This window comes from Ascaphus truei, chromosome 2 (genome assembly GCF_040206685.1).
Source record: "Ascaphus truei isolate aAscTru1 chromosome 2, aAscTru1.hap1, whole genome shotgun sequence".
Lineage (NCBI taxonomy): Eukaryota > Metazoa > Chordata > Amphibia > Anura > Ascaphidae > Ascaphus > Ascaphus truei.
The window spans coordinates 178,111,416-178,125,181 of NC_134484.1; the positions used below are offsets into that span (position 1 = coordinate 178,111,416).

Consider the following 13,766-nt stretch of genomic DNA (forward strand, 5'->3'; position numbering starts at 1 on the left):
GAAATGGCAGATGAGGTTTAATACAGGTAAATGTTACATTGTGTATTTGGGAAGCAAGAATAAACAGACTACACCAACTAAATGGGCCAAAATGAGGTCAATCGTTGATGGAGAAGGATTTAGGAGTGCTTGCAGACAGCAGGCTTTGCAATGGTGCTCAATGTCAGGCAGTAGCTGCAAAGGCAAATAAAATATTATCTTGCATAAAATGGGTTATGTATGAAAGAGAAGAAAGCATAAATTGATCACTGTATAAATTCTTAGTAAGATCACACCGTGAACATAGAGTACAGTATGGGCACCACTCCATAAAAAATACATTATGGAACTGGAAAAAGTACAGCGAAGAGCCACACAATTAATAAAGGGGATGGAAAGTCTTACTTTTGATAAAAGGCTAGCTAAATTAGATGTGGTTACATTTGAAAAAATGCATCCAAGAGGATATGATAACTAGAGGTGAGAAAAGCATTTGATTAGCAGGGAAGGCCTGCATCTAGGATGCCACTTGCTCTGCCAGACATGGAGGAGCCTGTCCCAGCGGGTGGCATTGATATAGCCAGGGAGTGAAGTGCCAGGCTTGCGCATGTCTCCTGGCTATTTCATATTTCCCGTTGACCCGACTTTTCTTACCGGCTTGCCTCCGATTGGTTGCTGGGTATTTTTCATTCGATGATTGGCATGAATGAAACACACATACTATAAAGAATGTGTGAGCCAATGAGATTTGAGTTCTCCAGGTAGAAAGAGCGCTGGCAGGCTTTTCAAAGTTGCTCTTGCGCGAATAGCAAAGCAACCGGCTTTGATTACAAGCCAGAAAAACCTGCCTGCCAGATTCTAAGTCCCGACTTTTGCATCCAAGTTCTCAAAATCGAATGTAGCGAACGTGGCTGAGATTTGTAGCCGATTTGAGTTACAGAGGATCGGTGGTAGCTCACTGTCAAGAAAGTCCAAGTTCTCAGAAGAGAAGGGAGCGGTGGCGTGTGGAACTTCACGCCGATTTGGGAACCAGGAGATTCCGGGCTAAGTCCTGGTCAGGGTAAAACTCTTATTTAGAGTTCCCTGCACCTAGGAAAGTCTAGTTTTCGACCCCAGACCCCCAGTAAGCATGTCTTTTTGTCCGTATTTTGTGTTCCATTGTGTGTAAGCGATTTTGTACAAATAAACTTCAATTAATTTCATTACCTTGTTTTGCTCAGTGAATAATCCAGGTTAAAAAGGTGTAAATTGCCTGGTCTCCGGTGACAGTCCCACAAACACGTTGTAAAGAAACACAAAAGACCGGGATCCTTTTATTGATCACTGTGCAGTCAAGATGCCAGAGAGGTGCAACTGCACAATATTATTGTTTTATAGGTACTCTTGAAATTGAATCGCAATCTTTTCAAAAGACTTTGTCTACTCCTATACGTTCCATTGCCTTGTGTATTACATGGAATTAGATGGAAGAATTTTTATAAAGTACACACCGCAGAATCATACAGGTGTAAAAAAAAAAAAATCTAAGCTTGTTGTATGGTTTAATTTGCAGTTTTAAAAAAAATATATTAACACAATATCTGACTGATCTTGAAAACAAAAATGTACTTGAAAATAAGATGAATCCCTATGTCTTTACTGATAACCCGTTTTACAGAAATAAACAATGAACAGAACAGGTTCTGTTTTATGCTTTGCACAATCTACAGGCAATGCAATCAATGTGGACACCTTGTAATGCACTTACCCCTGTGCACCTAATAAGGGTGTCATATACCCTGTTTAAAGCAACTAAATACATATTCTCCTGAAACATACGAACCAGTGCACGGCTTAAAAGCTTGAACCATCACATTGGGATAAAATAGCTTACCACATGCGCTGGAACTTGCACCATTTTAGCAGCTGGAGTCCCTGGGCGCGGGTAAAACTGATTAATGAAGAGACTTGGGAATCTGTATTCCTCAACTAGTTTCAACGTCTCCTGAAAATCTTCATCTGTCTCTCCAGGAAAGCCGCAGATGATGTCCGTAGCGATTGTAATTCCGGGCACTCTACAAGATAGATGGAAAAAACATGTGAAACTACAGTCTGGGGATTTAAGATTCTACCAAGTTCTCTACAACAAATTTCCCAAAGGCCTCTTATTATCGTTATTTTAACCACTTCGCTGCCAGAGGGGACAGGGACGTATTGCTCTGGACCTCACTGCAGGTCTGTACAACACTGAAGGGGTTGGGATATTATTCACACAACTGCTTAGGTATAATTAACCCCTCTAGCAACAGAAGAGGCTGGAATGTTTCCAGCTTTTAACATGAAGTACTGTAGTCCGTTTCCCATTATTGGCTTAATCGTCTTTAGGTAAGAAAAAGAAATGTTCCTGGGGCTTTCTGTTCTATTCACAGATTAGTAGAGTTGGGGAATTAGCTTAACAAAAGGTAACTAACTTTATAATGGCAACTTAAGTTGTTGGCATCCATTCTAAAATGGAATTTAAATATTGCTGTATTCCATCCAGCAAATAATCACCTGATGCTCCAAAAATGGTTATTTTAGTGCTACAGTAGATGGATAGAAATTTGAAACCAGTGTTAATATATCAAGTCAGTTTATTCAATTTGGTCTTGCTACAATTCATAAACAATTTGGATAGTGCTCACATACAGTACAGTAGAGCAGTAAAAAGATGCAGAGAAATTGTGAGATGCTCATACAATGGTCTTTATTAATTTATATTGTGCATCTAGCTAGCGTAAGGAAACATTCATAAAATGAAACTAACATTTTAGACAAATGGTCTAACAAACGGCATTGTACTATGTTGTGAATTCATTTAGCAATGAGAGCTCGGTATAAAGACCCTACCGTTTCCCCAATGGTAGTTCTAGAGGGTCAGGAGCAGACTGTATGGATCATCAAGTCCAGGTGCTGTCTGGAGCCAATGATGATTTGAATGCTCTGCTCTTTCACCACAGCTTGTAAAGAACAGTATTGTCATATTACACACTAAGGGTCCTCAAGGATGAACGGTTTTAATTTGATTTTTCTGCTTTTTTTTTTTCTTACATGAAATGGACTCTGTTAAAAAGTGCTTTAAACATGCTCTATGAACTCTCTGCCATTTTAATAGTTTCAATGCACATTAAAACGAACTGAGGGATGTCAAAGAACGATATATTGGGTATAGCAGACAAATCAGAGAATTCCTCCCCCACCCCCCAAATATGTTTTAGTAAGAATGTTCTTCAGCTCACAGTTATACTTCGTGAAACCCAAGAAGAGTATGGAAGCAATCAAAAGGCCACAGAATACAGAGAAATGGGGCAATCAGGTACAAGCCATTTGTTGAAATGGAAGTAGTAAAGCTTGTAATTACACGTAGCAATCAGACGCACTGACATTTGTTAGCAGCTGCAGCTGCTCATCAGAAGATTACTTGTGCCCCTTTTTTTGCTGATAAACATATTATATATCAAAAAGTCTGCACTCCAAAGGCTTATTCCCACACCAGCAATACTGTATTACAGTGAATACGTGTAAAGTGCATTGTACAGTACAACTACCACCATATAATGACTAATGGTCTAAAATGTGTAACTCAAGGAAAAGATGCATTAAGAGAATACATACAAATATCTCGGAAACATCACGTTTGGCAGACATATTCAGTAATCCTAATAGTCGTGCTCCTGATAAAACCATTTACTTACAACAGATAACCAGGTATTCCCGCTAACATGAATTTCTGAATACTGTTAAGTCCAGAAGTGTGGATCCCATGGAAGACACCCACTTGTAGATAAGAGCTAGGAGTTAGACAGACTCACAATTTAGTTACCGCCCAAATTCAAAGCACGTACTGTTCTATTCAACAGGCAGAAGTGAGATGAGGCAGGTGCAGTGCTGTTGCTTAAATGTGATGGTAGCACTGGCTATTAAGTGCTGGTTTGTTATTTACACACATACATAGTCATCCCTCACTTCTTTTTTCTTCTACTTCACAACCAACCCTGAATGAAATCATTAACAAGATTAGGCCTTCTTGAAATCAGGCACACTACACTTTGGAAACAATTGCTAGCAAGGTTTTGTAAACGTGCATGTACTCTGTGCACATGGTTGGGTCATTTTGACTTGTAACAATGAATACTTCATTTACTTGAAAGCAGTTTTCATAGATAATGTCCTAATATACTATGGGGGTTATTTATTAAAATGTGATCATGCAAATCAACGGGCGTTTCAGTGTGCGCAGCTAGTGCACGTTCAGCTTTAGCTTATGCGCTCTTATGGATTGGAGTCATATGCTTTGGTTCTTTGTCAACTAATAATCGACGGATTATGAGACTGCACACTGTATAATACATCTTTCAAATAAATGCAGAATTTGCTAGTGCAAGTACGGAGTTTTTTTCTATATAAACCGTGGTACATTTTCTGCAACTTTTCTTCAAAATTGCCAATTTATTATAACATTGTTATAAAATCTATATTCCGCAAACGCACGCACACACAAAAAAGCACTAAAATAAATATATGAAAGGAATTGGGGCAAGAACAGAAAGTACATTAGCCTGCTCGAAATTTAAAAAAAAAAAACTAATGTCTAAATGGAATTTGGTTTCATACTACTGGTAATAAATAATGTATCACCGTTATCAGGATATCATTGTAAAATTATTCTGAACTATTTGACATCTCCCTTTTATTCCCCTAGAAATTGTATGAACAAAGAAGCACAGCAAATAAATAAGACATACTGGAAATTATTAGCTAGCAGCATAATGTGACATTGCTTCGAGTGATAATAAAACACTCATTAAGTGTGACAATATTGTTATTCTCTAGTTATTTAAACTACTTTTATGATACCACTGGCAACAGTAAAAGCATTTACTGCTAAATGTATGAGTAGCAGAAACCTCTGTTAAGTCTGTTCCTATGGCAACAGTTTATGGGAGTAAGTAGATTCAATGAAATGTATATTTGTTGCACTTAATCTTGGGTAAGAAAAACATTTCAGAAACAGCAGAAATGTATGAGCTCCTTTCAGAGACCAGGTTGTATTTATAACAGTAATTAGATTTGCCTTGGATTGATTATTTTCTACATTTCTAGAATGGACTTGCTTGGTATAGCAGCAAGAAATTACATATAAGCAACCCATTCAAACAGACTTGGAACGTTTATTAGGCTGCATTTGGCTACCGCAAATATATAAAATGGGGAAGTTAAAGTATGAGCGTAATAGTGTGCCATTGTCATTGTAATGGGCGATGTAATTAATAAAACATGTGTACTGCTTAATTTACAGGCTGTTCTTTTGTTGAAGGCTTATAATTATTAAGACAGAGAAGCAAGGTGGAGGGTGAGGGGGGGGGCGGAGGATTCACAGGTCGATAAATATAAAATTGCATTATTGGTGTTTATAGTCCTAATTACTAGTTATATCACAAGCATCAAAGCACAAATGATGTTTTTTTTTTGCGTGGTAATATGTCACGGGTTACCTTTAGAAACGGCACATGCAAAGGAGGAATTACTGGCTAATTACTTATTCACAGGTACTCCCTAAACTCGGACACCTGGCGATGTCTGTGGATATTATGACCATTACATAACAGCCAAAATGAAACGAGCCAACCTAGAATAGGTGGTAACCCTTCACCCCCCATAATATTAACAATGTAGAACATCACATATTAACCCAATGGGGGTCAACACATGACTCGTTAGCCACTTGGGCTACTAGAGACTTAAAATGTACACATGTGGATGTTATGCTTTTTGTGTTTTATTTGTATGGTGATTGTGTTGTATGTTAACCCCTTTGGTGCCTGAAGGCATTTCTTTGCCATGCATTTGTAGCCTCAGGCATCAATCGAGTTAAATCATTTTTTGTCATAGGGTTTAGTAAAAAAAATCCTATTATATAACCCTATTTTTTGCATTGCTAGCACCAATTAATACAGCTTTTAGGAGTTGACTTATTTGTTTTGCTTGGGTTACTTAACCTTAAGTCAATGCACAAAAAATGAATTTCGCAACCCATCTATGAATGCGGTTTTTTGTGAATATAGCGGTGATTCTAAATAATATTGCTGTAATCCCATTTTAGTTTTCAAAGCCAAATTCTTCATAAGCAATACCAACCTTTACTGAATCTAGTCCCATGAGGTGGGGTTTTGTCTTCTTATAAAATGGTATTAAAATCTTAACTATGTGCCAGAAAGGACTTGCCTTACACACTCCCCTCAACTGTAACAAACTCCCCTGCCCCATCCAATCCGCCCCCTCCCTATTGTTAGCGGTCAACTAAAAATGTATCTCTTCATCTCACTCCATGATCCCCCCGTTAACATCCTTCTATCCCATCCCCTCCCCCACACCGCCCATGATCTCCCCTAGCCTCACCCCTTCCTAAAGTCTCTCCAATACCCTCTAAATTCATCCACCTCACCAATCCAATCGCCTCCACTGTCAGGCCCATTACCACAAGAAAGAATCGGGTGCACTCACTGGATTTATGTAGCTGCCTTGGGTGCACAGCAATCATCCCCCACTGGGGAGACCTATAAAACTGGACACATCCTCCTAAAACAAAAAGGAACCGACACTCCAGAGGTCAGTGTATTTGACAGAAACGTCGATCTGTGTGGATTCAAATGTGTCCTACTATGCCACTGACGAGATGAAATACAGAGACCTGACCCCAACCCCTGCCCACCAACCTCTCAATGAACCTAATGCATAGCCCGATCATAATGTTCCCACCGCCGCCCACCACAAAAACATCATAACAATTACTCTATGAGCATCACATGAAATGGTCCATATGTATCCCCAACCATTGTCTTACTAACTAATGTACAGCGCTATAGAAATGTTGTTATAAATAGATGTAGCCAGTTCCTCTATAGTCTCCTCCCCCCCCATCTGCCAGACCGGGTTGCTAGGGACGGTGCAGGGAGGTGGCGAGCGGGCCGCCGGTGTTCTGCCGAGGGCGTCGCCATTTTGTTTGTACGCACACAAGCGCAGAGAAGGTTCATGCATGCGCAGAGAGGTGCTGGAGTTGCAGCGGCCATTTTGGTACACCATGCGCAGTATAGCACTAGTGGCGGCCATTACACCCACAGCTCTGCAGGGGAACTACAGCTCCGACTTCAACGGAGCAGGTAGTGTCCAGGGAGCAGTGCTTCCCTGGACTAGGCTAGATCTCCCCCCTAAGGCCCCAGCTAGGCCCCGACTCACAATAGGTTGTGGCTGCTACAGGGAAAGCCCATAGTTAGGGACCTTGCCCCTGTAGCTGCTTATAGTCAGGTACAGCACCGGTGAGACGCCACATGGTGACTATGGCCTGTGGTCTGGGACCATACACTCTCCGTTGTAAGAGACTCTGTATGGTGATACAATCCACTTTGGGCGAATTCGCGCCATCACGGACGACAACGTTGAATCAGATCCCCGTTGTAAATCTGCAGTTCCCGGGTGCCGGAGCCCCGGTCAAGTACCTCAACAAGTGCACAAACACTTCACGGGATAGCGCTCTCTCCTACACTTTTGGGTGGGCCCTGACATTGGGGACAAGGACATCACTGTATTGGTGCCAAGTACCCTATGTACTTTGGGAACACTCATTGGTGGTACTAAGTTGGCCCTATTATACTGTGTGGTACAGGGTACTGCTTCTTGCATGTTCAGTAAAGGCTGTTGTTATATACCAGAGTGTGTGCGTTATTGGTATTGTTCCTGTAAGGGGCCTATCCCACCACGTTGGGATCCCTTACAGGTGGAGGCGCTGCACCGAGACGGATCAGATATCACCCCAGGCTCCCAGTGGCTGAGGCTCAGGTCTCCTGGTTGCCAAACAGGTAATAGCAGTACCAGTAGTTCCTTCCCAGGTACAGGGGAACAAGTGCTACATACATAAAGACGGACAGTGTGCATTGAATGAACTAAGTTAGAAGGATACAAATTCCATCAGGTCGGTATATGTTAAAAGACTTTCTGGCCTTGTAACGTTCATTTGCCTGGGTCAGAAAGAGTTGTTAAGTGCACCAACCAATCACCACCACTTTCTATTGCCCATTACCACTGAGTGACCGCTTTTTATAGTGGTCAGATGACATGCCTTCCTCTCTGCCTCCTCCTTAACATTCATACAAGTTGTTCATGTACTGTAAGTCTATTAGAAAACGTGGACAAAAAAGGGAACAAAAAACATTTCTCAAAAGCAAACCAGATCACATTATATGGAATAAAATGTTTTACTACAGCTATCAGGTGCAGATTCCCTTCATCAGTGTGTTTTTTTGTATGTATGTATACACACAAAATGTGAGTTCTGTCCTAGAACCTTACATTAAATTTATTTAGACCATGTGAAAGTGAAATCATTTTACATTCCAATGGCGTGCAGAGCATTTGACTATCTCAGACGATTTCAAAATGTGCTTATTTGCATAGGACCAGAATAAATGTACACATATAAGCAAGTGTGACTGTGCATAAAAACTGCAGGATGAAAAGGAAAATAGGAAATAAAAGGCATTTTGGATGATTTTTTAGATATTCACTTATTTTCTGTGTGTTTTTTCTGACACACACACACACACACACACACACACACACACACACACACACACACACACACACACACACACACACACACACACACACACACACACACACACACACACACCTTAAAAACGCCTTGTTATTATTTTAGATTTTCACATGTAGCCCCCTGGCTACTGAATTTCCCTGCCCTAGTACTGTCAGTTTTAGTAAGTGCTGGCAGTGCTAGGGTTGTCGCTTGCACATGGGCATGCATGTGAGAAGGCTAACCAGAAAGACACGTTGTTGCCATCTACAGGTGCAGGCTAGTGACAGTTGAGATCCCATGCCAGGAAGGGGTGGAGGATACTATACCAGTTCCTGCCCAGCTACTAGGGATTGTGGGTAAGATCCCCCAGGTATAAGACCTGACTCTTTCCTTGTTCTTTCTCTCTCTCTCTTTTCCTGGTTCTCTCTCTCTCTCTCTCTCTCTCTCTCTCTCTCTCTCTCTCTCTCTCTCTCTCTCTCTCTCTCTCTTTCCTGGTTCTCTCTCTCTCTTTCCTGGTTCTCTCTCTCTCTTTCCTGGTTCTCTCTCTCTCTTTCCTGGTTCTCTCTCTCTCTCTCTCTCTCTCTCTCTCTCTCTTTCCTGGTTCTCTCTCTCTCTCTCTCTTTCCTGGTTCTCTCTCTCTCTCTCTCTTTCCTGGTTCTCTCTCTCTCTCTTTCCTGGTTCTCTCTCTCTCTCTTTCCTGGTTCTCTCTCTCTCTCCTTTCCTGGTTCTCTCTCTCTCTCTTTCCTGGTTCTCTCTCTCTCTCTTTCCTGGTTCTCTCTCTCTTTCCTGGTTCTCTCTCTCTCTTTTCCTGGTTCTCTCTCTCTCCTGGTTCTCTCTCTCTCTTTCCTGGGTTCTCTCTCTCTCTTTCCTGGTTCTCTCCTCTCTCTCTTCCTGGTTCTCTTCTCTCTCTCTCTCTCTCTCTTTCCTGATTCTCTCTCTCTCTTTCTTGGTTCTCTCTCTCTCTCTCTCTTTCCTGGTTCTCTCTCTCTCTCTCTTTCCTGGTTCTCTCTCTCTCTCTCTTTCCTGGTTCTCTCTCTCTCTCTCTTTCCTGGTTCTCTCTCTCTCTCTTTCCTGGTTCTCTCTCTCTCTTTCCTGGTTCTCTCTCTCTCTTTCCTGGTTCTCTCTCTCTCTCTCCCTCTTTCCTGGTTCTCTCTCTCTCTTTCCTGGTTCTCTCTCTCTCTTTCCTGGTTCTCTCTCTCTCTTTCCTGGTTCTCTCTCTCTCCCTCTCTCTCTTTCCTGGTTCTCTCTCTCTCCCTCTCTCTCTCTCTTTCCTGGTTCTCTCTCTCTCTTTCCTGGTTCTCTCTCCCTCTCTCTCTCTCTCTCTTTCCTGGTTCTCTCTCTCCTGGTTCTCTCTCTCTCTCTCTTTCCTGGTTCTCTCTCTCTCTCTTTCCTGGTTCTCTCTATCTCTTTCTGGTTCTCTCTCTCTCTTTCCTGGTTCTCTCTCTCTCTCTCTCTCTCTCTCTTTCCTGGTTCTCTCTCTCTCTCCTGGTTCTCTCTCTCTCTCTCTCTCTCCTGGTTCTCTCTCTCTCTCTTTCCTGGTTCTCTCTCTCTCTCTCTCTCTCTCTCTCTCTCTCTCTCTCTCTCTTTCCTGATTCTCTCTCTCTCTTTCCTGGTTCTCTCTCTCTCTCTCTTTCCTGGTTCTCTCTCTCTCTCTCTTTCCTCCCCCCCTCTCTCTCTCTCTCTCTCTCTTTCCTGGTTCTCTCTCTCTCTCTCTTCCTGGTTCTCTCTCTCTCTCTCTTTCCTGGTTCTCTCCCTCTTTCCTGGTTCTCTCTCTCTTTCCTGGTTCTCTCTCTCTCTCTCTCTTTCCTGGTTCTCTCCCTCTTTCCTGGTTCTCTCTCTCTTTCCTGGTTCTCGTCTCTCTCTCTCTCTTCCTGGTTCTCTCTCTCTCTTTCCTCCTGGTTCTCTCTCTCTCTTTCCTGGTTCTCTCCCTCTTTCCTGGTCTCTCTCTCTCTTTCCTGGTTCTCTCTCCTCTTTCCTGGTTCTCTCTCTCTCTCTCTCTCTCTCCTGGTTCTCTCTCTCTCTCTTTCCTGGTTCTCTCTCTCTCTCTTTCCTGGTTCTCTCTCTCTCTCTTTCCTGGTTCTCTCTCTCTCTCTCTTCCTGGTTCTCTCTCTCTTTCTTTCCTGGTTCTCTCTCTCTCTCTCTTTCCTGGTTCTCTCTCTCTCTCTCTTTCCTGGTTCTCTCTCTCTCTCTCTCTTTCCTGTTCTCTCTCTCTCTCTCTTTCCTGGTTCTCTCTCTCTCTCTTTCCTGGTTCTCTCTCTCTCTCTCTTTCCTGGTTCTCTTCTTCTCTTCCTGTTCTCTCTCTCTCTTTCCTGGTTCTCTCTCTCTCTTTCCTGGTTCTCTCTCTCTCTTCCTGGTTCTCTCTCTCTCTTTCCTGGTTCTCTCTTTCTCTTTCTTGGTTCTCTCTCTCTCTTTCCTGGTTCTCTCTCTCTCTTTCTCTTCTTTCTCTCTCTCTCTCTCTCTCTTTCCTGGTTCTCTCTCTCTTTCCTGGTTCTCTCTCTCTTTCCTGGTTCTCTCTCTCTCTTTCCTGGTTCTCTCTCTCTTTCCTGTCTCTCTCTCTTCTGTCTCTCTCTCTTTCCTGGTTCTTCTCTCTCTCTTTCCTGGTTCTCTCTCTCTCCTCTCTCTTTCCTGGTTCTCTCTCTCTCTCCTGGTCTCTCTCTCTCTCTTTCCTGGTTCTCTCTCTCTCTTTCCTGGTTCTCTCTCTCCTCTCTCTCTCTTTCCTGGTTCTCTCTCTCTCTCTTTCCTGGTTCTCTCTCTCTCTTCTCTCCTGGTTCTCTCTCTCTCTTTCCTGGTTCTCTCTCTCTCTGGTCTCTCTCTTTCCTGGTTCTCTCTCTCTCTCTTTCCTGGTTCTCTCTCTCTCTCTTTCCTGGTTCTCTCTCTCTCTTTCCTGGTTTCTCTCTCTCTCTCTTTCCTGGTTCTCTCTCTCTCTCTCTCTCCTCTCGGTCTCTCTCTCTCTCTCTCCTGGTTCTCTCTCTCTCTCTCTCTCTCTCCTGGTTCTCTCTCTCTCTCTCTTTCCTGGTTCTCTCTCTCTCTTTCCTGGTTCTCTCTCTCTCGCTCGGTCTCTCTCTCTCTTTCCTGATTCTCTCTCTCTCTTTCCTGGTTCTCTCTCTCTTTCTGGTTCTCTCTCTCTCTCTTTCCTGGTTCTCTCTCTTCCTGGTCTCTCTCTCTTTCCTGGTTCTCTCTCTCTTTCCTGGTTCTCTCTCTCTCTTTCCTGGTTCTCTCTCTCTCTTTCCTGGTTCTCTCTCTCTCTCTCTTCCTGGTTCTCTCTCTCTCGGTCTCTCTCTCTCTCTCTCCTGGTTCTCTCTCTCTCTCTCTCTTTCCTGGTTCTTCCTGGTTCTCTCTCTCTCTTTCCCGGTTCTCTCTCTCTTTCCCGGTTCTCTCTCTCTCTCTCTTTCCTGGTTCTCTCTCTCTCTCTCTTTCCTGGTTCTCTCTCTCTCTCTCCTGGTTCTCTCTCTCTCTTTCCTGGTTCTCTCTCTCTCTTTCCTGGTTCTCTCTCTCTCTTTCCTGGTTCTCTCTCTCTCTTTCCTGGTTCTCTTCTCTCTCTTTCTCTCTCTCTTTCCTGGTTCTCTCTCTCTTTCCTGGTTCTCTCTCTCTTTCCTGGTTCTCTCTCTCTCTTTCCTGGTTCTCTCTCTCTCCCTCTCACTCTTTCCTGGTTCTCTCTCTTCTCTTTCCTGGTTCTCTCTCCCTCTCTCTCTCTTCCTGGTTCTCTCTCTCTCTCTCTCTCTCTTTCCTGGTTCTCTTCTCTCTCTCTCTCTCTCTTTCCTGGTCTCTCTCTCTTCCTGGTTCTCTATCTCTTTCCTGGTTCTCTCTCTCTCTCTCTTTCCTGGTTCTCTCTCTCTCTCTCTCTTTCCTGGTTCTCTCTCTCTCTCTCTCTCTCCTGGTTCTCTCTCTCTCTCTTCCTGGTTCTCTCTCTCTCTCTTTCCTGGTTCTCTCTCTCTCTTTCCTGGTTCTCTCTCTCTCTTTCCTGGTTCTCTCCCTCTTACCTGTTCTCTCCCTCTTTCCTGGTTCTCTCTCTCTCTTTCCTGGTTCTCTCTCTCTCTTCCTGGTTCTCTCTCTCTCTCTCTCTCTCCTGGTTCTCTCTCTCTCTCTCTTTCCTGGTTCTCTCTCTCTCTTTCCCTGGTTCTCTCTCTCTCTCTTTCCTGGTTCTCTCTCTTCTCTTTCCTGGTTCTCTCCTCTCTTTCCTGGTTCTCTCCCTCTTTCCTGGTTCTCTCTCTCTTTCCTGGTTCTCTCTCTTCCTGGTTCTCTCTCTCTCTTTCCTGGTTTCTCTCTCTCTCTTTCCTGGTTCTCTCTCTCTATCTTTCCTGGTTCTCTCTCTCTTCCTGGTTCTCCTCTTTCCTGGTTCTCTCTCTCTTCCTGTTCTCTCTCTCTCTTTCCTGGTTCTCTCTCTCTCTCTCTCTTTCCTGGTTCTCTCTCTCTCTCTCTCTCTCCTGGTTCTCTCTCTCTTCCTGGTTCTCTCTCTTTCCTGGTTCTTTCCTGGTTCTCTCTCTCTCTCTCTTTCCTGGTTCTCTCTCTCTCTCTCTCTTTCCTGGTTCTCTCTCTTCTCTTTCCTGGTTCTCTCTCTCTCTCTCTTTCCTGGTTCTCTCTCTCTCTCTCTCTCTTCCTGGTTCTCTCTCTCTCTCTCTTCCTGGTTCTCTCTCTCTCTCTCTCTTTCCTGGTTCTCTCTCTCTCTTTCCTGGTTCTCTTCTCTCTTTCCTGGTTCTCTCTCTTTCCTGGTTCTCTCTCTTTCCTGGTTCTCTCTCTCTCTCTTTCCTGGTCTCTCTCTCTCTCTCTCTCTTTCCTGGTTCTCTCTCTCTCTCTTCCTGGTTCTCTCTCTCTCTCTTCTCTTCCTGGTTCTCTCTCTCTCTCTTTCCTGGTTCTCTCTCTCTCTCTTTCCTGGTTCTCTCTCTCTCTCTCTCTTCCTGGTTCTCTCTCTTCTCTTTCCTGGTTCTCTCTCTCTCTTTCCTGGTTCTCTCTCTCTCTCTTTTCCTGGTTTCTCTCTCTCTCTCTTCTCCTGGTTCTCTCTCTCTTCTTTCCTGGGTTCTCTCTCTCTCTTCTGTCTCTCTCTTCTCTTTCCTGGTTCTCTCTCCTTTCCTGGTTCTCTCTCTCTCTTCTCTCTCTCTCTCTTTCCTGGTTCTCTCTCTCTCTTTCCTGGTTCTCTCTCTCTCTCTTTCCTGGTTCTCTCTCTCTCTCTTCTGGTTCTCTA

At 43.5% G+C, this 13,766-nt stretch overlaps 1 protein-coding gene across 2 annotated transcripts in view; it reads right to left on the minus strand.

Annotated features, from left to right (window-relative positions):
• Window positions 1–13,766, minus strand: part of CDKAL1 (CDKAL1 threonylcarbamoyladenosine tRNA methylthiotransferase) — an 869,422-nt gene that overhangs the window by 233,663 nt on the left and 621,993 nt on the right. For both annotated transcript variants that reach the window (XM_075585602.1, XM_075585601.1), the window contains one exon: window positions 1,853–2,033. In XM_075585602.1, coding sequence (XP_075441717.1) covers window positions 1,853–2,033 — 181 coding nt within the window. The remainder of the gene's footprint in view (window positions 1–1,852; window positions 2,034–13,766) is intronic.